Source organism: Carcharodon carcharias, chromosome 6, assembly GCF_017639515.1.
Source record: "Carcharodon carcharias isolate sCarCar2 chromosome 6, sCarCar2.pri, whole genome shotgun sequence".
Taxonomy (NCBI): Eukaryota; Metazoa; Chordata; class Chondrichthyes; order Lamniformes; family Lamnidae; genus Carcharodon; species Carcharodon carcharias.
The window spans coordinates 171,899,971-171,925,383 of record NC_054472.1 but is presented as its reverse complement, the minus strand read 5'-3'; the positions used below and the strand labels follow the sequence as shown (position 1 = coordinate 171,925,383).

The 25,413-nt window shown below is 40.8% G+C and overlaps 1 protein-coding gene across 1 annotated transcript in view; it reads right to left on the bottom strand.

Moving 5' to 3' along the window:
• Positions 1 to 3,162: 3,162 nt before the first annotated feature.
• Positions 3,163 to 25,413, bottom strand: part of ralbp1 (ralA binding protein 1) — a 37,842-nt gene continuing 15,591 nt past the window's right edge. Inside the window, exons 4-10 of the mRNA XM_041190307.1 lie at positions 23,257 to 23,606; positions 18,924 to 19,085; positions 16,644 to 16,775; positions 12,325 to 12,435; positions 9,364 to 9,485; positions 7,895 to 8,021; positions 3,163 to 4,412 (exon numbers count right to left, since the gene is read on the bottom strand). Of these exons, the coding sequence (XP_041046241.1) occupies positions 4,143 to 4,412; positions 7,895 to 8,021; positions 9,364 to 9,485; positions 12,325 to 12,435; positions 16,644 to 16,775; positions 18,924 to 19,085; positions 23,257 to 23,606 (1,274 nt within the window). The 3' untranslated portion in view covers positions 3,163 to 4,142. The remainder of the gene's footprint in view (positions 4,413 to 7,894; positions 8,022 to 9,363; positions 9,486 to 12,324; positions 12,436 to 16,643; positions 16,776 to 18,923; positions 19,086 to 23,256; positions 23,607 to 25,413) is intronic.

The following is a 25,413-nucleotide window of genomic DNA, read 5'->3' as shown; positions in this document are numbered from 1 at the left end:
CCTGGCCTCAGAACCACCCTCTGAACGTCAGCTCATCCAAAACTTTACTGTCTGTATCCTATACCACAGCAAGTCTTGCTCACCCATTGCTCCTACATTGGCTCCTGTCCATTACCATCAAGCCAGGGGGATCAACCCTGGCTCAATGAAGAGCGCAGGAGGGCATACCAGGAGTAGCACCAGGCATACCCTAAAAATAAGGTGTCAACTTGGCGAAACTATAAGACAAGACTACTTGCATGCCAAACAGCATAAGCAGCAAGTGATAGGCAGAGCTAAGCAACATTTAAACAATTCAGTGGAGGAGGAGGAGGCTCTACAAATGTCCCCATCCTCAACGATCAGCACATTAGTGCGAAATATAATGCTGAAGCATTCGCAACAATCTTCAGCCAGAGGTGTCGAGTGGATGATCCATCTCAGCTTCCTCCAGAGGTCCCCAGCATCACAGGTACCAATCTTCAGCCAATTCAATTCACTCCACGTGATATCAAGAAATGGCTAAAGGCACTGGATAGGGCAAAGGAAATGAGCCCTGACAACATTCCAGCAATAGTACTGAAGACTTGTGCTCTAGAACTTGCCCTAGCACCCTAGCCAAGCTGTTCCAGTGCATCTACAACACCGGCATCTACCTGGCTAAGCGGAAAATTGCCCAGTTATGTCCTGTACACAAAATGCAGGACAAATCCAACCCAGCTAATTACCACCCCATCAGTCTACTCTCAATCATCAGTAATGAAAGAGGTCATCAACAGAGCTATCAAGCAGCACTTGCTTAGCGATGCCGTTTGAGTTCTGCCAGGGCCACTCAGCTCCTGACCTCATTACAGAATTGGTTCAAACATGGAGAAAAGAGCTGAACTTCCAACGTGAGGTGAGAGTGACTGCCCTTGACATCAAGGCCACATTTGGCCAAGTTTGGCATCAAGGAGCCCTAGCAAAACCGGGAATCAAGGGGAAAACTCTCCACTGGTTAGTGTCATGCCTAATACAAAGGAAGATAGTTGTGGTTGTTGGAAGTCAGTCATCTCAGCTCCAGGACATCACCACAGGAGTTCCTCAGGGTAGTGTCCTCACCCCAACCATCTTCAGCTGCTTCATCAATGACCTTCCTTCCATCAGAAGTGGGGATGTTCGCTGATGATTGCACAATGTTCAGCACCATTCACGACCACTCAGATACAGAAGCAGTCCACATCCAAATGCAGAAAGACCTGGACAATATCCAGGGCTGCCAAGTGGCAAGTAATATTCATGCCACACGAGTGTCAGGCAATGACCATCCCCAACAAGAGAGAATCCAACCACCACCCCTGATATTCAATGACATTACCATCACTGAATCCCCCATTATCAACATTCTGGGAGTTACTATTGACCAGAAACTGAACTGGACTAGCCATATAAATATTGTGGCTACAAGAGCAGGTCAGAGGCTAAGAATCCTGTGACAAGTAACTCACCTCCAGACTCTGCAAAGCCTGTCCATCATCTACAAGGCACAAGTCTGGAATGCGATTGTATACTCCCTACTTGCCTGGATGAGTGCAACTCCCACAACACTCAGGAAGCTTGACACTGTCCAGGACAAAGCAGCCTGCTTGATTGGTACCACATCCACAAACATTCATTCCCTCCACCACTGACGCACAGTAGCAGCAGTCTGTACATCTACAAGATGCACTGCAGGAATTTACTAAGGCTCCTTCAACAGCACCTTCCAAACCCATGACCATTGTCATCTAGAAGGACAAGGGCAGCAGATAGATGGGAAACCACCACCTGGAAGTTCCCCTCTAAGTCACTCACCATCCTGACTTAGAAGCATATCGCCATCCCTTGGCTGTCCCTGGGTCAAAATCCTGTAACTCCTTTCCTGACAGCACTGCAGGTGTACCTAAACCACGTGGACTGCAGCGGTTCAAGTAGGAAGCTCACCACCAACTTCTCAAGGGCAACTAGGGATGGACAATAAATGCTGGCCCAGCCAACAAAGCCCACATCCCATGAATAAAAAAAGGTCCCCCAAACCTCATCCACCCCCCCCCCACGCCAATTTAAATGGTCACCCTCAACCTTAGTTCCCTTCATGGCCTTACCCCTCTCTACTTGTAGCATCTTCCAGTGTTATACCTGGAAGATTATGAAAGCAATACAGCAACCCAAAAATTCCCATGCAGAAGGCATTTAGGTTACTGGGCATGCGCAATCTCAAAACTTGAACAAATGGCTCATGCATGCCAGAAATAATTTTAAAAGTACGTTGCTATGAAGAAATTTAAATACAATTGCTGTTCCTCCAGCACTTGTTTCTCCAATTCTTGCCTTCAGCTATTTCTTTACTAAAGACCTCCATTGCCTGTTTTAAGGCTTTTATTAAAACCAATCGTTGACTAAAATTTTAGTCAACCCTCCCAATAGTTTTTTTGTCCGATTACAGCTCTAAGTGCTCTGTGAAGCTTTTCTTGGTGAAACTGTCTTTTAGGTTCTGTTTGGCTTCCTCAGCATCTCTCCAGGTTGAACCAGTACAGACCAGAAAAAGCTCCAGTTCAATCCGTGAGACACTTGCTGATTTCATTGAGATGACTGATAGGAAAACTACAATTGTTATCGATGCCTTGGATTAGAGGGGAAAATCTACCAGGATTCCCACCTCCGAATGATATCCAAGGGTCCCCATAACAATTCCATGCGCTTAGGCCGACTGAGAACAGGTTTGAGCAGTTTGCACATTATACAGGGTAGAAAGTCGCAAAGGCTGCTTTCTTCAGCATTTCTCAAATGTGTGACTGCCACCATCCAAAAGGACAAGGGCAGATGTATGGGAACGCCATCACCTCCAAGTCACTCAGCATTCTATTCTGTTTTTCTTGCTATTCCTTCATCGTCACTGGTTCAAAACCTTCCTACCTAACAACATTGTGAGAGTACCTCTGCCACTAACTCAACGGCAACCAGAGATGGACAATAAACCCCAGCCAGGCCAACAGTATCTGTATCAAAAATAATTTTTAGAACTTCATCATTTCAACAAACGATCAATATAAATATACAGAAAAGAGAAAGGGTCAAGCAATAGGATAACTCTTGTGCTGTGAAAACCTGACCCTTGGGATATAGCTGACTTCAGATCAGTGTCCACAGTCTATAGAAAACAAATTAAGTAAAAAGGTATTTTATTCAGCAGGTAATGAATTGATTACACACAGAATCTACTTTTTGAAGGCAGATTCTCAGAGTTTTAATAGCACATAGACTATGACTAGTTAAGTGATAATGAAAGGGTAACCTGTCATGACATTTGCACCAGGCAGTCTCTTGGTCATTAGTGGCAACAATTTTCAAAGTAATGGCACTTGAATGATTGAGCTGAGATTATTTGCATTATTAAAACAAACTCAGCAATCCAGAGCTGAAAGATGCTTCACAACAGCCTTGAGTCACTCTGGAATGTTCTCAACACATGTATGTGCACTTACGGGCATTTTGTTATTTTTATTTTAAATTATGGATCAGTGCAAACAACTGTACAAAAGCAGGAGTTATCAGAAGTCCAGGACACAATCAGGTCAGTATTACTGTGAGATCTATGCAAATATCCTCCAACCATTTTAATGAATGATAAATACTAAGATATAAAATAAAGACAGGTTACTGACAGCATGTAACATTTATCAACTTTGCTCACTGGATGACAATTCAGTTAAATCACTCATCTGTATTTATTATTAATGTTTACTTAAAGGCCTCTATCCTGATCATTCCTGGCACTGACTGATCCTCAGCTAGAAATATAGATTTCTTTTAATAGGGAAAATTCAATTTAAAATAAAGTACTTTCCACATGCATAATTACAAAACAAAAAGTGGCCTGGACACTTTTCACAGTTCTTTGTAACAAAACAAAAACCTCTATCTCCATTAAAAAAAACTCAAAAGATTTGCCTTCTATGTGCTTACCAACACCATTTCACCTCATGGCTTTTAACTTTATACTTGGGATATTGTAACTTTCATTCACCAAAAATGAACTGTAGGAAAGGAACATAACAATTGTTGTTACAGTTCACCACTTGTACAGCTTTCTGGTCAGAGTTTTGTTAAGTGCAGCTGCAATGTGACAAATCGTGCAGAGCTCTTCAAATCGAGGTCTCCTTACGATCTTTGCTTGGAGAGGGTTTCAATGTTTCCTTCACAGATTTGGGCTGCTCCTGCGCAATTCTTGTATCGCTCACAACGTCCCTGTGCTGCTGAGCACTAGTGGCATTCTCTCCAGGTTCCTCTGCATCTTCCTGAGTCAGTTTCTCTCGTTTCAGTCTTTGCATCTGTAACAGTCGAAGCTGCACTCGCAGCTCAATGATGGCCTCTCGTTCATCATGGATTGCTTGATTCAGGTGGTTGTTCTTCACCTAACAAAAAAAGAAACAGTGAGCTTTAAACTGCCTTAGCCACAACTGATGGAATTCATAAGTGAAATTTAAAAGCAATCCTTTAAGAGATTTCTTGTTGAGCAAAAAAAAATTACGGATTATAACTATTGCTGCAAAGATAACCTCCAACCAATTGCCACAAATATATGGTTATGTTTATTTGTGCCACAACACAAGAGGGAGCACTTCCTGCGCATGCACAGTTGCAGTCTCAGAGTGGAATCTTCCCAGATTTACACTAAGTGCAGCAGCAGGTGGGTAAAATGACGTTTTACCCACCAGGCGGCGATGTCAGTTTTTCGCACCGTTTCATCCCAAACCCACTGTATTACTTATGCATTCCCAGGAATGTTTCCATGGCGGGCAGGCTCTCATTCGCCGGCCATGTCATCACTCACGCCAGCGCCATATTTAAAGTCCAGCCATGCGCACACATTGCTGTGCTTCCAGCCCACGACTACGGCAGAGATGTCCATGAAAGGCAAAAAGGCTACAGCCCCCAAGTTTAATGGCGTATCACTGGAATGCCATTTGGATGCCGGAACGGCCCAGCATGGTGTCCTCTACCCCAGTTCTGGGCAGCGGTACCCCAATCCAGCATGGCAGTCTGTGGTAGCGGTGGTCAGTGCCAATGCTGCACAGAACAGACAAAACAAAAAATGCTGGAAAAACTCAGTAGGTCTAACACCATCTGTGGAGAGAAAAACAGAGCTAATATTTCAAGTCCATATGACTCTTCTGCAGATGAAGAAAAGTCAGACTTGAAACGTTAACTCTGTTTTTCTCTCCACAGATGGTGTTGGACCTGAATTTTTCCAGCATTTTCTGTTTTTGTTTCAGATTTCCAGCATCCACAGTATTTTGCTTTTATGCTGCACAGAAGAGATTGGCCATCCCATGCAGATAGAGGACGAATGATCTCATCTATGCAGCCAGGGTATGGCAACCACCTCATCACTCCAAACTCACACACTCAAGCCCATCACACATTCACTGGCATCTCACTCACTGCTAGCTCAAGGGACATCACTGCCCAAGCTCTCTCACATGCCTTCACATGTCCATCTGGCCTCATCTCCTCTGGAGACTGCCTCCTCAGCCCTCACCATTTTGAGGTCATTTACACAGATCAACATGTGTCCACACACACAGCCTGGGATACCCTCCTTCCCCATTACAACTCTCGTCCTGGAGCTCTTCCCTTGCCTAAGGCCACTTCTCCCCCTTCCCCAAGCAAAACCTTGCCCTCCAGCCATTGAAAAGCCACCCACAAATAGCTGATCTGGTAGGTAGAAGCCTACCCATGAGCCCCCTTAAAAGTGATGTGGTGCTTTCTGTGAAGCCTGGTGCTGATGAGAGAGTGCTCACCGAAGCAATACAGGCAAACAAACTTTGAAGTCCCGAGCGAAGTGCAGCCGGCCAAGTGCACATCGGTTATGTGCTGTTGTGAAACGCATCAACATGTTTTTTAAGATAGAGGCAGATTCTTTTTAGGCAAGGGAATTGAAGGTTATTGGGGCAGATGATCCGCGCGGGGTGGGGTGACATGAGTCCGGCAGGCTGGCCTTATAATGATATGCTGATGTATTACAATGAAGTTCCCAATGTCCGATGGCAGGAGACAAGGCCTACCATCGGCAAGCTGAGCGGGTGATCGCAAACTGGTTTCACGCCATTGTGAAGCCGATCACGCCATATTGTCTGCTCACGTCACTGAACACGCCCGATACCAGCAGGCACGGAAAATCCCAACCTCAGTTACTGTATCATAGTTCCAGCTGCAAGCATTAAAACAAAAGTTGGCTTGATGCAGACTAACAATTAAGTTCAAGTTACCCATTTTTAGGTCTGTGCAGTCTTCAACCAATTGCAAGTTATTGTATCTAGCCCACCTATCATTTATTTGTAAAACATGGTTCTGATGATTCAGTAGTGACGAGAATCCATAATTAAGACATGTCAGTAAGTGATATCTTCTTCCAATGTGGAAAATTCATCGCAATATTAAGGACACTATTTGGTAATATATCAATAAAAATGTATTTTTATAAAAATATTTAAGAAAAAACTCATTACCCAATGTGGACTTGAAATGATGACCCTGGGATTAAGAGTCCTATTATCCACCAAATGAGCTGTCTGGGCTGTATGGAAACTCCTTGCACAAAACCTTAACACACTGGATTTAATTGAGAGAGACAACACTCTCAAAACCTCACTGAGATTGAGATCATATGAACATATGAGATAGGAGAAGTATGCCATTCAGCCCTCAAGCCTGCTCCACCATTCAATAAGATCATGGCTGATCTGTTTGTGTTGAGTTCCAAATTCTCATCTACCCCCAATAACCTTCAATTCCCTTGCCTAAAAAGAATCTGCCTCTATCTTAAAAATATTCTGTGACCCTGCTTCCACTGTCTTCTGAGGCAGAGAGATCCAAAATCGCACAACCATCAGAGAAAATTTCTCCTCATCTCTGTTCTATAAGGGTGCCCCCTAGTTCTGGACTCACCCACAAGAGGAAACATCCTTTCCATGTCCACCTTGTCAAGACCATTCAGGATCTTAAATACTTCAATCAAGTCACCCCTCACTCTTCTAAACTCCACTGGAAACAAGCCCAGCCCGTTCAACCTATCCTTATAAGACAACCGCCAGTTTGGGAACTGGGATGAATTGTTGCCAGCAAATTACGTTTCTCTATGTGCTTGTGAAATTGATGCCGATCAAAATTTCGTCATCAGGAACAGTCATGTGCTGGGGACCCGTAGTGTGGGTCGAGTGCGAATGCGCAACTGTTCCTGACGCCTTCCCGGTCATTGGCAGGAATTAATGAAAACATATACTGCCTGTGTGGTAAAACATGGTTCAGTGAAAGTTTGGCTACCATAATTCTCAATGTACATCTGGGAGGTGCTAGATGAAGGTGGACTACAGCAGTTCAAGAAGGCAGCTGACCACCATCTTCTCAAGGGCAATTAGGGATGGGCAATAAATGCTGTCCCAGCCAGCGCTGCCCTCATCCCATGAATGAATAAAAATAAGTCCACAGGTTTATCACGTTATCTGTAGAATTCTGTACATGTATTATTTTCAGCAGTTGAACAGTGAACTACATATACTGCCGTAAGTATTTATTGATGATTAATTTTCAAGGCCACAATTAGTCAGAAAACAAAGCACACTGACTGCAGTGTTCGGAGGAAGTAGCCATATTCTATGCGAGTCCCACTAATTACTGTCACTCCAGTGTTCCCTTTTGCTTGCTGAAATGAAAAATATATAAAATTGAAATACAAGAATTATGAATATTTGGAACGCCAATGGTCTCAACAATAAAAAAAATATGGAAGTTGTCTAATTGCAAGAATTTACTACAATACCATTCATTAGCTATGCTGTCCAGAAGATTCAACAGCTCCTTTTAGAGCAATTACAAATCTAATGATATAATTTACCTCCAACTCTTCATTTTGACGCTGAAGATCTTCCAGGATGAGCTGCAGTTCTTCCTCATCCTCACTCTCGCTCTCACTCTCAGAGGAATATTCCTCAGTTTCACTCCGTCCATGCTGTTGCTGTCGACTAAGTAGCAAGAAGGAAAAAAAGCATTTTAAACATCTCATCTTTACGAGGGTGCTTAAATTTAATATCCAGGACTGGATGTACTCCAGATTACTGAGGGTGGACATTGAGGGAATAATAGAGGGATTACCAAGGATTTTTTCACTTCATTAGAGACTTGTATTTTTTTCAAAATCATAGCAGTGACGGGTGCATTTATATAGTACCTTTAATTAGAAAAATGCTGTACTGACTTCTTCACGGTTCCCTGGCCAATATTTATCCTCAGAGAACATCACTAAATCAGATTATCTGGTCGTTATCACGTTGCTGTTTGTAGGACCTCGTTAAGTGCAAGATTGGCTGCTGTGTTTCCAACACTACAAATGGTGCACTTCAAAAATAATTAATGGGCTGTAAAGACCTTTGGGCTATCCAGAGGCTGTAGGAGGTGTCATATACATGCAAGTGCTTTCTTTACTGTTTTCATTTTACAGAAAGGAACCGAGCCACAGGCAGCAAATCCTTTATTACTGAGGTTGGCCAAAGCTTAATCAGAGCTGGGTTTTAAGGAGAAAAAACCTGTTGAGAGGTGGAAAAGGAGAGAACTTGAGAGTGTGGGATCTAGTCAGCTGAAGGCAGTCAACACTGGTCAGCCTAAAGGAAGAGGTGAATGCACAAAATGAGAGAAATGAAGACTTGATAGCTAGAGTATAAAGGGAAAGCAATGATATGGAATTGATGTAGAGAAAACGCAATAATGGGACTTTAAAATGGTTTTCTACTGTAAACATTCTTTTTTAATGCATATTGGTTCCTCAAAACTGTTTCATATTATGAATAAGGCTTTTTTCACTTAATTATTGCAGGAACTGCTATTTTATCATCTAAAATGCTCATTTGAGTGGCCTCATCTCTTTAATGGTTCTTTGATCCTTAAAACCGTTACAAGGAGAGGTTTATTTTGCAAATGTTTTGGCTGCTCAAAATGCCATCCACTTTTCTTGAAATAAATGTGCAGTCTTAGCAGCGACTGCACTTCAAAAGTAGTCCATAATTTAGGAATTCTCGGGGAATTATATAAATGCAATATTGTGACATTATCATTCACTAGAAAAGGAAGTATCATATGTCACTAAATCAGAGCAATCTAGATTGGCTACTCTCCTGAGATGGGAGACAAAATTCAATAAGGCAATCAATCACTTCACAAACGTAACCAAGAGCTGCTTAAACTCAGACAATCAATAAAAGCTCAATAGATAATATGAGGGTCTTAATACAAAAGGTTATTCCTTAATACTCCTCACCCATACAAAAGTTCTCAAGTAATGCTCTCTGTATAAACTTTAACTTCACTCACCTCTGTATTTCTGCAATCTCGGCTCGAAGGCGTTCAATTTCTTCTTTTTCAGATGCAATCTGTCGCCGTAAAAACTGCTCCATGGCCACCAGTTCCTCCTGCTCGGTCAGGATTTCATTCTCCTTGAAAACAACCTTTCCATGTGAGAACTAAAGCAACTCTTGAGCCATGTCAAAACAGTGACAGTGAAAAACTACAGTCTTATTGGCTAAGTGTCTTGAATATAATGTATCACAGTATGCCGCAGAATGGCATATCCTGAATGTTTCAGTGATTAAATTAATGGAAGCTTTAACACTTAATAAACGGAAACCACATTTCTACCCCTTTCTCTGTGCTTCAAGGCAATAATGTACTGCAAAGTATAATTCTACAGGCAAGGCGGTTCTCCAGCACATCATACAAGGGCAAAAGTAAAATATTTCAGATTTCCAGTATCTGCCGCGACAACAAATGCTGGAAATACTCAGCAGGGTTTGTTAACATCTGTGAAGAGAGGAACAGAGTTAACACTTCAAAATGATGATATTTTAATGACAAAGGGCTTGCTGTTCATCTACATGCTTTGGTGTCTTTCCATCAAGTGCATACTCTCATTTCTTGTTCTCCAACCCAAAATTTATCATTTCACAATTATGCACATTAAATTGTACCTACTCTTATAAAATAACTTTGAAATACCTTTATAAACCCATGCATTTCTAACACATACTAATCTCATCTCAAATTATGGATACTAAGAAATGTTGAACTGATTTATAATTGCCCAATTCTATCTTCTCTCTGAATTCATTCATCAGACTAGGGTCGTGCCATGAGGGGCCAGTGACACTTCCAGCAGAGCACTTATTTTAAAAAAGCATTTTAAACTAATTCCTTTTCTATAGTATAATTTAGAAACTGTTGCATGTCTTTTTCTACGCTAGAATTTTTAAAAATCATTTGTAAAAACTAATGCACATTTTTGATTCATCTGTCATATCGGCATTCTCCATAATTGGACAACCTAATTAATCAATGGGCACTTTTATCTTTTATTTAACTATTCTTAGACTTTTAATATGTTTGTAAAACTGCTACTTAGATTATCTGCTAGCCTTCCATATTTTGTTTTAGCCTTAACTTCATTTTTATCTCTCCCACTATACTTTGCTTTACCTCACCCCCCTTTACGATTTTCTTTGGTACGCTTAACCCTAACTTTAGTATGAGCTTCCTCGAAGGTTGCTTTAATCTGGTCTTAATCTTCTGCCCATGAAGCTCAATTCTTTGATGCATCATCTTTTCTCCCAACAGAACATATTTATTTGGTACTCTTGCTGTCTCATATTTGAACTAGCCATTGCGGATCTATTGACCTGTTTTCTAACCATTTTACCAATTAATTTAGGCCAGATTCTCTCTCCTCTCACTAAAATATCTTTCTTCTAGCCCATCATTTTTACCTTTCACTTTTCATTATCCTTTCTGCCCTTCCACTGAAGTTAAGTATGTTGTGGCCATCACTTCCCAGTTGTTCTATTCTCATCAGTTACTTGCCCTATTTCATTTCCCAAGCTAAATGAACCAATGCTCCTTTCCTTGTTGGATGAAAAGCATACTGATGTAGGAAGCAGCCCTGAATGCATTCTAAAAAGTGTTCTCCACTTAGACCACATACCATACATTAGTTTTATTCCAATCTATCTTGGGATAGTTAAAGTCAGCCATTGTTGCCTTGATGTTCTTGCACACTGTGAGCCAGCCAGTCTCACTGAACTCCGTCTTTCACACAAGGGTTTCCCAGTTCCACTCTCCAAGAGCTCAATGCTTTCTCTTAGACGCCTTCCACAAGGGTCCACCTCCAGGATTTTGAACTCTCCTTCTGATGTTCCTCTCCCCAGATCACCAAGTGCATTCAAGCTTTCTTCCACGCACTCACTCACTGACTCAGCCATCAACAGAACACCACTGCTTCACATGCCCGTAGCAAAGAGTTACAGGCCTTCAGCTGTCTCCTTAGGCCTTCTGGCTTCTCACACACCCTAATCGCTTTAAATCTCCTTCCTGCAGCTTTCTCCCCTTAAGCTTGAAGCCTTCCTCTCAGCTCTTTAATGTCACTTCCACAGAACAGGACCTTTTCCAGGCTCCTGTTCTTCCTCTGACTAGAAGGTCTTCTTGGAACCTCTCCTTTCTGTCTCACTCCATGGCCTTGAGACCTTTTGGTTCTTTTGGGAAACCTGTTCTCTCTCCAGGTCCCTCTCCCAGTAGACTGCTTCTCTGAAGTCTTGGCTTTAACTACAGTTTGGGACATGCTATCTCTCCCTTTCCTGTCCAGACTCCCTTGGCAGCTGCTTCCAACTGAACTTTCAACTGAAAGCAGTTCAAAACAGAGCTGCTTTCAACCAAACTCAAACTGCTGCTTTTTTTCTGTGTGGGTGGGTCTCCCTCTCTGGACTCCTGTAGCTAAGCAACAGCACAGATTTTTTTTCTCTACCTTGTTTGCTTTACTCCCTTCATGAGTTGCAACAATCTCATTAGAAAGCAGGCACCTTTTAAAGTGAAACTAAAACTCAACTTTTCTTAACACAAATACAGAAATACAAATCAACCTGAACTTAAAGATATACCTTATTCTTAACACACACAAATACACACATAACTTATTAAACTATCTCTATTTCCTAACAATATTAAAGGCCATGTTTCTCTTCTTTGGGAGTGTTAGCATGCTGGTGGAAGGGTACCTTTATACCAAGCATGAGAATATATATTTCAAGTGCATCCAAACTGTAACAAAGGTTTAACTTCTTTATTCTGCATGAGTCACTTTTAAATGAGGGACTTTCCTTTCCTTTTTAGTGAATTAAAAGCTGCTTAAGAATAATTAAAAACTCAGGCAGTACACACAAAATCTATGTGGAACCAAAAATTAATTGAGCACCAGATAAAATTAAAACATTATTCCGCTATTGAGTATACCTGAGCGAGTAGAATATTGATAACTTCTTCTTCATTTTCATTCATTTCTTCTTTAGAAACATCCTCCTTAGAAAGGCTAGCAATTTCCTGGGCAATCTTAGTTTCACATTCCTGAAATTGCATAAAAACAAACTGATAAAGTCAATGACATGCACTAGGTATAGTTTCTGGTAGGCATGGATCTCTCCTTAGTTGATTCCAGTCAGGTATTCTCCAATTAGAATTCTACAATCTTCTCAGGCAAATGAGAGATCATTGCCTATTCAGTCAAAATAGAAAATGGTTCAACAAAGATTAGAGAAAATAGAGAATAACAGCTTTTGAATTCAGATTGCAACTTAAGTCACAAGCACCAAAATCTAACAGGGCAATATATTTATCTGCACTGGGCTAGAGTGGAAAGCTTTCATTTAACTTCCAGAGTCAGTCAGCATTCACCCTCCAGTTTTCCCAAATAGGGATCTTCTGATAGCAGGAGGCCAGAGGTGGTGTGTAAACTACAAGGAGTACATTGAATTTAAACCTATACCTTGGATCACACATAACATTCACTTGAGAAAAGAGATTCCTCAGGCTGCTACATGTAGGAATTACTCTCATCTATATTTGCATCCATCTTGGAAATGAATAGATCAAGAATTGCAATTATTAGCAAGGATGCGGAAAAGATGAAAAACATTTAGACCTCGAGCCTGCTCCACCATTTTAAGATCATGGCTGATCTGAATGTAACCTCAACCCCACATTTCCGCCTACCCCGAAAACCTTTCACTCCTTGTTAGTCAAGAATCTATCTAGCTCTGCCTTAAAAATATTTAAAGACTCTGCTTCCACCACCTTTTGAGGAAGAGAGTTCCAAAGACACTCAACCCTCAGAAAAAATGTCTCATCTGTCTTAAATGAGCAACTCATTTTTAAACAGTGACCCCTGGTTCTAGATTCTCCCACAAGAGAGAAGATCCTCTCCACATCCACCCTGCCAAGACCCCTCAGGATCTGAAATTGTCACCTCTCACTCTACTAAATTCCAGTGGATACAAGCCTAACCTGTCCAGCCTTTCCTCATATCACAGCCTGCCCAATTCCTGGTATTAGTCTAGTAAACCTTCTCTGAACTGCTTTTAATGCATTTACATCTTTCTTTAAATAAGGAAACCAGTACTGTACGCAATAATCCAGATGTGGTTTCACCAATGCCCTGTACATCTGAAGCATAACTTCGTTACTTTTGTAATCAATCCCCCTCACAATAAATGATAACCTTCTATTAGCTTTCCTAATTACCTGCTGTACCTTTTGAGATTCATGCACTAGGACACCCAGATTCCTCGGAATCTGAGCTCTGCAATCTCTTACCATTTAGATAAGCTTTTTTTATTCTTCCTGCCAAAATGAACAATTTCATATTTGCCCACATTATATTCCATGTGCCAGATCTTTGCCCACTCACTTAACCTATGTTACTTCACAGCCTCCTGACGTCCTCTTCACAATTTACTTTCCTACCTAACTTTGTGTCATCAGCAAATTTAGCAACTATTCCTTCGTCCCCTTCACCCAAGTCATTTATATAAATCGTAAAAAGTTGAGACCCCAGCACTGCTCCATGGCACACCACTCATCACATCCTGCCAACCAGAAAAAGACCCATTTATGCCAACTCGCTGCTTCCTGTTAGCTAGCCAATCTTCTATCCATGCAATAACCTTTGATGTGGTACTTTATCAAATGCTTTCTGGAAATCTAAGTACAGTATATCCCTTTATCCACAGCATGTGATTCCTTCAAAGAACGCCAATAAATTGGCTAAACATGATTTCCCTTTTACAAAGCCATGTTGACTGCCTGATTGCCTTGAATTTTTCTAAGTGCTGTGCTATAACATTTTTAATAGCTTCTAACATTTTCCTTATGACAGATGTTAGGCTAACTGGCCTATAATTTCCTGCTTTCTGTCTCCCTCCCTTTTTGAATAAAGGAGCTATATTAGCTATTTTCCAATCTAATGGAACATTCCCCGAATCTATGGAATTTTGGAAAATTAAAACCAGTACATCAACTATCTCATTAGCCACTTATTTCAAAACCTTACAGTGAAGTCCATCTGGGGATTTGTCAGCCCACAATTCATGGTGCTATTTTGTGGAAAACCTTGAGGGAGTAAAGCTGGCATGATTTACGGGACTAATTATGACAAGTAAAAGAATGCTGATACAAGTTCAAAGAATACTGGTGTAAATAAGGATTGAAAGTAACAAAAGGAGATGAATGATAACAGCATAGGAGGGCATATGACACTTACATGTAGCATTATAAATGTTTTCATAGATACATCAAGATAAATACAGGCAAAGGGAGAGGTAAACCCACTCAAAACAGACTGAGGCAAAATGACATGGCAGAATTATTAAATGAGTATTGTGCTTTGACAATGAATTTGAAATAATAAAGATAGCAACCTTCAAGAAGAATCTAAAACAATAGAACACATAACCCTTAAATTCAAATGAAGAAAGAAGTTGTAGTTATATTTGTATCCTCAGAACATCCCAAATCACTTCAGTCATTAACTAAGATACTGCTAACAAGATCAACAACCTGTTAAATCCGTTTTGATGTTGATGGCCAGGGAACAAAATGTTGGCCAGGACACTTGGAGAACTATGTTAAGCAGTTCAAAGCCTATATAAGAACAGCCACTTCAAGTCCTCAGCAAATTTGGGATTAAGGGGAAAACAACTCTTTATCAAAGAAGAGGAATGAAAGCTTCTCAGAGATAACATTTGTAATGGAGATGTGGAAATTCAATTTGGGTCAAAGGAGATGGTGAGATCAATAGTGTAGATAAATTAAGGATAAGGTTATTGCCAAAGGTGCTACATGGTGGCTGTTTAACTAGACTTGCGAAAGTCAGGGGAACTGTATATTTGAAGTCAAAGAAAAGGTTTTGTGGTGTATGGTTTGAAGGTGGTCATAGGTGATCAACTAGAATGGTGGAAATGTATTTTTCCAGTTGCATACCTAGAATCATGGTCAGAGCTTAGGGTATACAGTCCAGAAAACTAAGTTGAAAATAACAATAAATGGAAGAAATTAAATTTTCCTGCAGCTTTAGGGAAGTTTAGTTAGTTCTTGCATTAGGTTGCCATGTATGAAAGATGAGATTCATCTGCTGTGTTTGGATTGGAGGTAGGAGGGGACAATAAGACCTAAGAAGCGGACTCAATTCACTCAATAATAAAGCATGACAGAGAAGTGAATTGTTGTGACTGTCCTTCAGCTTCCAGCTAGAAGCTGGAGACTTCATAGGGAAAGTCAGAACTAATAAAAGAAAAACCATGCAATAGGGGAGAAGAAAACTCAGGGGTAGGGGGAAATGAAGAGAGAAGAGAAAGTAATTTAAAATAAGTTTTTGTTATTGTTACATGTTATAATAACATTTTGCAATTAAAACTGCAATGCAGAGCATAACTGAACATTCAATCATTTCAACTATGTACAAAAATTACAGTATTATAAAAAAGTGCTTTAGGATTACTGGAGATATGCCCAATCTACAGCCTATGAGCCCTGGCAAACTGACCCATTAAGGCCAAGCAATTCAATTATATTTCTCACTCACATGTCCTATTCAATCTATGCAAGCTTGGGGATTTGCAACAGTTTGGGTGTTTTTATTGCTGGGGGTGTTAAGTCCTAAATCAGACTGCCAAGGCCTCTTAATATCACAGCTTTATAGAAGCACAAATTAACAGAAACTTGACCTAAACTTCATTTGTGGCTCACAAAAAAAGCCTAGAAACCTTTGTTTTATTACAACATATTACACGAGAAGGTCTCTTACTCTCAATATATGAAATTTTCTCTTCATGTCTTATTAATGGAACAGTCTTGAAGCAAGGATTTTTTTTTCTTTATTCTTTGATGGAATGTGGGCATCACTGGCCAGGCCAGCATTTGTTACCCTTGAATGAGTGGCTTGCTAGGCCATTGCAGACAGCAGTTAAGAATCAACCACACTGCTGTGGATCTGGAGTCACATGTAGGCCAGATCAGGTAAGGGTAGCAGATTTCATTCCCTGAAGGACATTAGTGAACAAGGCAGCTTTTTACAACAATCAATGACAATTTCTTGGTCACCATCATTGAGACTAGCTTTCAATTCCAGACTTTTTTTTTATTGAATTTAAATTCCACCAGCTACCATGGTGGGATTTGAACCAGAGTCCCCAGGGCATTAATTAGCCTTGGCCTCTTAGAGTATTAGTCCATTGACATTGCCACTAAGCCACTGTCTCCCCCGTTCCACTAAAACTCACCTGCCTTTTTGCTTCACGTAGTTTACGCTTTAGAGCTGTTAATATTCGCTGCACCTCCCACAATCTCTCTTCTTTGGATAAGTCCTTTATGCCAGCTTGCAGGTCTCTGTGCAAGCAATTCAACAGAAATTCCTGGAGGGACAGAGTGAAAACTCAAGAGAGCACTGTACCAATCACATGAATCCACAAAGAGAGTTAAAAGAGTAAGTCCACACACAGTAAAAACCAAACAACCAGTGCCCTTTAATGTTAATTTCCCTTTAATTGCTCCACCAGCACACATATCCCAATCAAAGGGAAACAAGTATTCTGGATCCTGTACCTCTGCTAATGTCATTTAGAGCTGACCAGTAAGAGGTGCAAGTATTATAACTAAAAGAATAGCCATATTGACCTCTCTTTGGCTTCAGCCAAAGGATTAAAAAATTATCCTTAACTACACAAACCTACTAAAATTGGGAACTTACCATGTGATGATTTATAATGGAAAACCCATATCAACATGATGCTGAGTACTAGTACACCAGTAGGGCACACCACTAGAAAATCCTGCCTGCTCAAGTTTATGATTAAATCTGTTAACTTTTCAAGAAAATGTGCCTTTTTCAAAGATTTATTTCCTTGTTCCTTCCCCCAAGTTACTATTGTTGTAAGAATGGATGCTCCTAGCTCTATGCCTGCATTCTTCTTAAGTGATTAGAAAGTCCATCAAAACTGTCTAGCTTGGCTCGCAGTCCCATTTTCCGGCCATTCCTTTAATACTGGTATAATAATGAACCTTAGTTGTGGGCCATATGGGCAAGTTCTGTCTCCATTAACTCACAATCTGTAGAGATAGCAAGGGAGACAAATAAAGGGAAATAAAACAGGAAAAGTAATGAGAAAGAAAAACAAAAAATGGAAACAAAGTCATCAAACCCATATAGCAATGCCCAGCATTATGCTTGACAAAATTCCAGTGACGATCCTGGCTAGAAACACCTGCTTGGCACATCCTAACACTTTATTCATGACAGTGTAGTATTCATTACAGTGCTTAGTACTGAATATTAAAATAAATGGAAATTTTTCAATGTTGAAAATATTTAGGGTCACATTGTAGAATTCACATCTGCATTCAGTTTAACTATTTACACCTATGAATTTTAGTCCTGTTTAGAAGAAGGATAATGCTAATCATTTGTCATTACCATGGGAGTTAATTACAAAAGGTGCTGCTCAAGCACATTGACCAAATGAGGCAGATCGAGCAGCTTCACATCAACCGTTCACACCTGGAAGCGAGGTTACCTTCCTGATGTGACCATATGCAGATTTTATCTTTTGCTTTTTTAAATCATTACATGATTTCTGTGAATCAGGTAGCCCAACTGGTTTCAGTCACCCCCAGGGCCCCCTAGAACTCCCACAAGCTCTTACTGGCTGACTTGCTGCCACTAGTGGCCAAGTTACAGTCAGAATCCTTGGGCAGCTGTAAAGACTGGGAGTTGGCTGGACATCCCTAGTCGATGGTCACACCACCCATCAATCTATTGAACTTCTCGCTGTAGCAGATAACAAACTGCAGATAGTAAAGGGATGATGTCCATGGTCTCAGCCACCAGGTCCTAGAGGTTAGAAGTACAAGTACAGCTGGTGTACTTAACTTGGCAGAGAAGGCCGTGGGTACAACTGATTGGTAACTGAAGGCTGCCATGAGATGAACATTGCCTAAGCTTTCACACAGGCTTCATCTTTGACACGACTGATTTGGTTACGGCTAATTTTTTAGTTTTACTATTCACCGCGTTTAGCAGATAAATTGAATTAACACTGACACACCTATAAGCAGTACTGTAAAGCCACTTTCTAGTATTGATCCCTGGATATTAATTAGGAATTCTAGTCAATTTTTCCCTCTTAACCTGAAAATGTTCAAGCCCATTTCAGTAATCTCTACTGTACCCATCTTAGATTGGCTAAACCAAAACAGAGGTTAGTATCAAATCTAAGAACTTTCAGGTCTGTAAAGGTTAGTACAGTAATAAACCATTTACTGATAGATGCACTGGAAGGGCTTAAGTTCCTTGCTTTAAAACATGTCAGGTTTTCTAGCTGACATACAGAGATGGTGTTTAGTAGACAGTTCTTGACACAGAGAAATCAAAGAAAACTGTACAGAGTTTAATTATTATGCTTGTCTTCAGTCTAAAGCATCAAGTTAAAGGAAAAGTGATGTATAATATTCATGCAACTTTGCTGTTTTCTTCTATTTGGTTTACAAGATGCTCCTAAACATACCTGTCGCCGAATTTCTTCCTTAATGCTCTCTTGTGTCTCAGGCAAGGCTGGCATTGTTGCCACATTAGACCAGCGAAGTGGTTTGACGACTGGCTTCAACTCTATTTCCCCAAACAGCTCTTTAACATGGGTGAAAAATAGGTATAGCACACGATTGCTGATCTACAGAAGGAAGGGCAGGAATTAGTACATGTTCTGGATGTGCTCATCTCTTCCCTGCCTAATTTTCCCTCCTGAAGATACAGCTTTGGATATTGTTCTGGAAGCATCATAGGTGTCGCCTGAGCAGAGTGCTTCCAGCACTTTTTGTTTTTATTTCAGGTTTCCAGCATCCGCAGTATTGTGCTTGTTTGGCAGGATTACTTTCCCTTACTTATTCCAGCCTAAAGATAATCCATTGTTCCATGTATGTAACTATCCATGACCTCAAACCCATTTCCCCTACCTTCTTCATCTTGCACCAAACAAAATTCTCAGATTTCTCATATCTTTGGATGGAAGCAATCAGTGCAGCTGTCTACTACCGCCCTTTCTTTCCCTGCCACTCCTGGCCTCTCCACATCCCTACCCACTCTAGCTCAGAGCCAGCCCCTACTCTCTGTGGAGGAGGATAGCATTGTCCACGGTAAACAGGACAAGGAGGAATAACACACCATGGGCAGCCAAAGGGAATATAAATCATGACACTAAGCATTGTAGAAGGCAGAATGAAAATATTTCAAGAGAGCTTTGACTAAGACTGGCATAGGTCAATCTGCGTTTCTTCCACCTACTGCCCCATCTCCAAATTTATTTTCCTCTTAAGATCATCAGACAAACTTTTGCCTCTCAGCTCTAACCCATTGTGTTCATAATTCACAGTTCAAATTCCTCCAATTTGGCTTCCTTCCTGTGCACAGAACTAAACTGGCATTGTAACAAACGGTGTCTATGACTCCGGTCCATTATTATCATGTCTTCCTCAAACTCCCTGCAACATTTCAGATGATGGATGATGCCATCCTTCTTCATCAGCTCTCCTCCATCATCTAATTCCCTGGAACTGCCTAAGTGGTTCTACTCATCTATCCAAGCACATCCCTGGAAATCATCCCTTGAGACCCTCAATGATCTTTGGTCCCTTTACAGCATGCTGCCCTTAAACATCATTGTCCACAGGAACTGGGCCAGCTTCCACACTTACACTGGAAACACTGAGCTAGTAACTAAGACATGCCAAATAGTCTCCCTCATTGGTAATTAACTCCTACTACCTACATTTCCATCACCTTTCTCAATGTCACGGCTATCTACCTATTTACTATCAAGTCTTTGATAAATCACAGTTTGCTTCAACTGAACATCAGAAACACAACCATCGCTTTCAGCCCTGCCACGAATTCTACAGGAAGCCATTTCCTCCCCTTGACTCCCTTTATCATCTCCAGGCTCATTGCTCCAATGTCTGTCTTCTGGCCAACCCTCCTCCACAAACTCAGCTGATGCATCTGTCCATATCCAGTCACATACTAAGTCCTGTTTGTTCAGTAGCTCCCCACCACCACCACCCCATTGATGTACACTCAATCTCTATCTCCATGGGTATCAAATATAAACTGCTCTTCAAGCCTCTCCACAATCTCATCCTTCCTTGCCCTGGAACCACCTACAGCCTCATATATCCTTTGACTCCCTACAGTTCTCAAATTCTCGGTATATCTGCATTTTCTCTCATCTCCTATCATTCTGAAATTGGTGACAGAGTTTCGGCCACGTTGACATTACTCCCTCCCTAAATCTCCATCTTATCACTTCGGACTTTTCCTTTAAAATCTTATTTTTACAAACAGGCTTTTTAAAATTACACCTCAATCTATTCCTCCAGATAGTCCTTACTATCTAATATTCTCCAATTATGAAGCTCCTTAGGATGGCTTATGTCAAAGACACTATGCAAATATAAGCTGTTACGCCATGTACAGTGAAACTCATCAACAAACACATTCTAAATACCTTTTACAAGGAGATAATACCCCATTTGTAAATAAAGCAATTTTTAAAATATTTATTTATGGGATGTGGGCGTCGCTGGCTAGGCCAGCATTTATTGCCCATCCCTAATGGCCCTTGAGGAGGCGTTGGTGGGATGCCTTTTTGAATTGCTGCAGTCCAGGTGGTGTAGGTACATCCAGTGTTGTTAGGGAGGGAATTCCTGGACTTTGACTCAGCCAAGGAACAGCGATATATTTCCAAGTCAGTAAGGTAAATGGCTTGGAGGGGACCTCACAGGTTGTGGTGTTTCCATTTGTCTGCTGCCCTTGTTCTTCTAGATGGTAGTGGTCATGGGTTTAGAAGGTGCTGTCGAAGGAGCCTTGCTGAGTTTCTGCAGTGCATCTTGTATATGGTACACACTGCTGCTACTGTTGCATTGGTGGTGGAGGCAATGAATGTTTGTGGATAGGGTGCCAATAAAGCAGGCTGCTGTGTCCTGGATGCTGTCAAGCTTCTTCAGTTGTTGGAGCTGCACCCATCCAGGCAAGTGGAGAGTATTGCATCACACTTCTGACTTGTGCCTTGTAGATAGTGGACAGGCTTTGGAGAGTCAGGAGGTGAGTTACTCATCGCAGGATTCCTAGCCTCTGGCCTGTTCTTGTAGTCACAGTATTTATATGGCTAGTCCAGTTCAGTTTCTGGTCAATGGCAAGCCCCCAGGATGTTGTTAGTGGAGGATTCAGCAATGGTACTGCCACTGAGTGTCAAGGGGCAACGATTAGATTCTCTCTTATTGGAGATGGTCGTTGCCTGGCACTTGTGAGGCATGAACATTACCTGCCATCTGTCAGCCCAAATCTGGATATTGTCCTGGTCTTGCTGCATTTAGAAAGGGACTGCTTCAGTATCTGTGGAGTCGCAAATGGTGGACATTGTGCAATCATTAGCAAACATCCTCACTTCTGACCTTATGATGGAAGGAAGATCATTGATGAAGCAGCTGAAGATGATTGAGCCTAGGACACTACTCTGAGGAACTCCAGTGATGTCCTGGAACTGAGATGATTGACCTCAAACAACCACAGCCATCTTTTTTTGTGCACCAAAAGTTCTTCCGACATCTCCAATGCCCCAGCCAACATTTACCCCTCAATCAAAATCACCAAGAGCAGATCACCGATGGTCATCATACTGTTGTTTGTGGGTTTGCTATGTGCAAATTGTTTGCCACATTTTCTACATTTCAAAAGTGATTACAGTTCAAAAGTACCTAATTGACTATAAAGCGCTTTGGGGTGCCCAGAGGACAGATAAATCCTTTTCTCTTATTCAAAAATGATGGGTATTATTACTTTGGTTGCTTAAAAGCCTTTCAAACAAAGATGGCTGAATATCAACAGAATGTCATAAATACTATCTTTTATAGCTCTTCAAAAGAAATCAAATCACTAGTGAAATTCTGACATCAGCAACCCGCTAAAAATAAAATGATTCATCATTGAAGTATATTTTGTTTGGCCTGCTAGATGGACCTATGAACATCTCAGACCAGATACAAGAGCCATACCAAACTATTGAGAACACGTGTAAGTAAAGCCTGTGCCCGCCATCTCACTTATCCAAGTACAGTTAGCATTGACGCAGCTTGACAAGAGCCAAGGCTCGGCAACCCAGATGCCACAATTTAACTGTCTAACCTATGCAATCTATCATTATATAGCACGGGTAAGTCTCCTGCCATTAGTTCAACATACCCTACCCATTCGAACACTGGTTTGCAGGGTAACCTGGAATGAGCGGGAAGTATTCCAACTTCTGTTGATAGGTCTGCACCAGAAATTTCATCCATTAGCAGGTACATCACCTTGGAGCCAAACTGATTCAAAGGATTCTGCTTGCCTCCACCCACACGCCAGTGCCATCACTTGACAGGGAACAGATGTGGGTACTCATCGTGAGCAGCACAACTCATCATCAAGTGTATAAACACGTTTTCATCATTCGCCTGAACACGGTAAAAATCAATAAATTGAAAGGATTAAAAGTGGGAGATAAGCAAGTGTAAAACTTGTAAACACCATGAAGGAGGTGCTGAGCAATGGCACTTCTCTATGGGTAAATAAACCACAACATCATATCATGTATTTTGCTACTACTGGATTAAGAGTGGCTCGCCAAGCCATTTGTTTGCGTGGGGAACATGATACAAATAGATCGGAGAGAGAAAACACAAAATTAGGTAATAGAAGGAAGAGAAGGAAAAAATAGCAACGTAAGTGCAACCATATATTTCTCAATTCACACCAAATTCTGCAGCAATTTTAATAACTGACTGAAGTCTACTTAGTGCATCATTCAGTACCTGAACAGTAGGGCTAAGAACAATAGAAATATTCTGGATATTCATTTTTGTTTCGCTTTCTTTTTCTATGATATGGTCCATATGGATAATAAGCCAAGAAAAGAGGAGGTAATTCGATACAGGCAGTTCCTTTAGTAGACGTCGGCATTCCTGGACTTTTTCACCATCTGTGCCTTTTCCACACGCATCCTCAAACCGCATTAGGAGTTCCTTGGTAAGAACATTTTCAGGCAGCTCACGGAGGTATTGTTTCAATAGGCTGGCCACTGTATTTGCATCATAATCCTCCAGATTTGGAGACTCTTCACGATCATACACAGCTTTCAATTCATCAATTTTTGATTTGGTACCTAAATGAGGGATAGCAAGTAAAAGAGAGTATTAACAGATTTTAACAAAATTGATTCCACATGCTGGAAAAATTTAGTAACCTCATAAATAAAAGACTTTGTTAACAGATTCTTTACTGAGGTTGAGTGACAATGAATTTTCACATAAAATCCTTCAGAGGGGTTCTATGGAATGATAGATGGGAACATTGCCTTTCCCCTTAGACAAATTAGAATTTAGTCCAGACTGATGGGATGAAAACGTCCTGTTTACAGGTTGCAAGGGACCTGAGACTTTGAGCGGTATCAACCTAGTTCTTAATAGACGGTAATGCAGCTGAAAACAGTTCCAAACACATTCAAAGAGGCACAAGGATTCTTATTGTGAGGTGAAGGGACAAAACAAATTGCTGGGGCATGAAATGTGAAATAAAAACAGAAAATGCTGGAAGTACACAGAACAACATCTATGAAAATCTAAAATGACTTGGAATTCTCAGGGCGAGATGGTATATCTGAGCTGGGAGCTGAGGTGAATCCTGTTTGTCTGAAAATAAAGGGTTTCAGTTCAGAATATTGGCAATTGCATCAGGTACCTACAAAATCTGGAAAAAAAAATAAGAAAAAAGATCCCTTAAAATGTTTTACAAATTATCCTGTAAGTCTTCCTAATTTCAGTACTGCTTTCCTTCCACACCATTGCTAGTGGGCGATGCCAGGAGACTGCAGTAACAACTGTTCCAGGAACATAAGCGATGGTTCCATAAGGAATCATACACATTAGCCTCCTTTCCATTCCAGGAGATTGTTCAATTTCAGAGAAATCCCACTGGGAAATGGAGAAAAAAGTAACTTGCAAAAGAAATGAAAAATTAATGTTAGGTTATATAAATAATTTAAACTTTGTACATCTACCTTTTGGGGAAAAGATGGCAAGAAAGGGAGAAACTCTTACCACGGGCTATTAAAGTAGTTGAGTAAAGCTCATGATAGAACCAATTGAACAGAATCTGCGGAAATCCCCCTTTTCTTATTTCATGCTTTTGTGTGTTCTTTAAAAGGGACGTGTTCTCCTCCCTAGCAAGTTGAGCAGTTAACAGATGATAGGTTCATCAAACGTAAACCTCAACTGTGAGATTGTGCAAAATCAAAACAAGCCCAAGGCTCAGTTACAGGTGAAAAAAATCAGTTATATTGTAAAGTCTACTACAGATTCATATTCTTTCTGGTCACCTTTACGCAACGGGCGTCTCCTAGATCAGTGCTAACCTAACCTGAACTCCTTTTATTCAGTACCAGGATCTGTAGAGTGCTGACATAGTTAATTAAGCTAGCTAAAAATTGAATAGCAAGTCAGGTGACAATACAGCAGCGCGTGACTCAAAACATCGAAATCAGACAAATCTTCAAATTTTATATCTAATAGCGCTTTCATCTTCTAAAATGATGAATGTGCTCCTTATTCAATTGTCTCCAATCAAGCATTATACTCTTTAGAGGACTAGCAATATCAGATGCAGGCAGAGACAAAAATCTAGATTTGTACCCAAGACTATGCTATAGGTTGCCAAAATCTACCAGTAAAACTCAAGATGATTTATTTGACTTTGGATATTGCTCTCTCCTCATAATCCCCCCTTTCCATAAGTCCATAAAAACTTTAGCTTTTATTCCCACTGCAGAGTAACCAAGGTACTAATCAGGGATTTCTGAAGAAAGGCAATGTGAACTAAACTTAAAACCTAATAGAGACACATTACAATGCCCTGTGTCCCCATAAGTCTGGTCTCAATTGAAATGCAATGAATTACTTGCGTTAAACCAATCT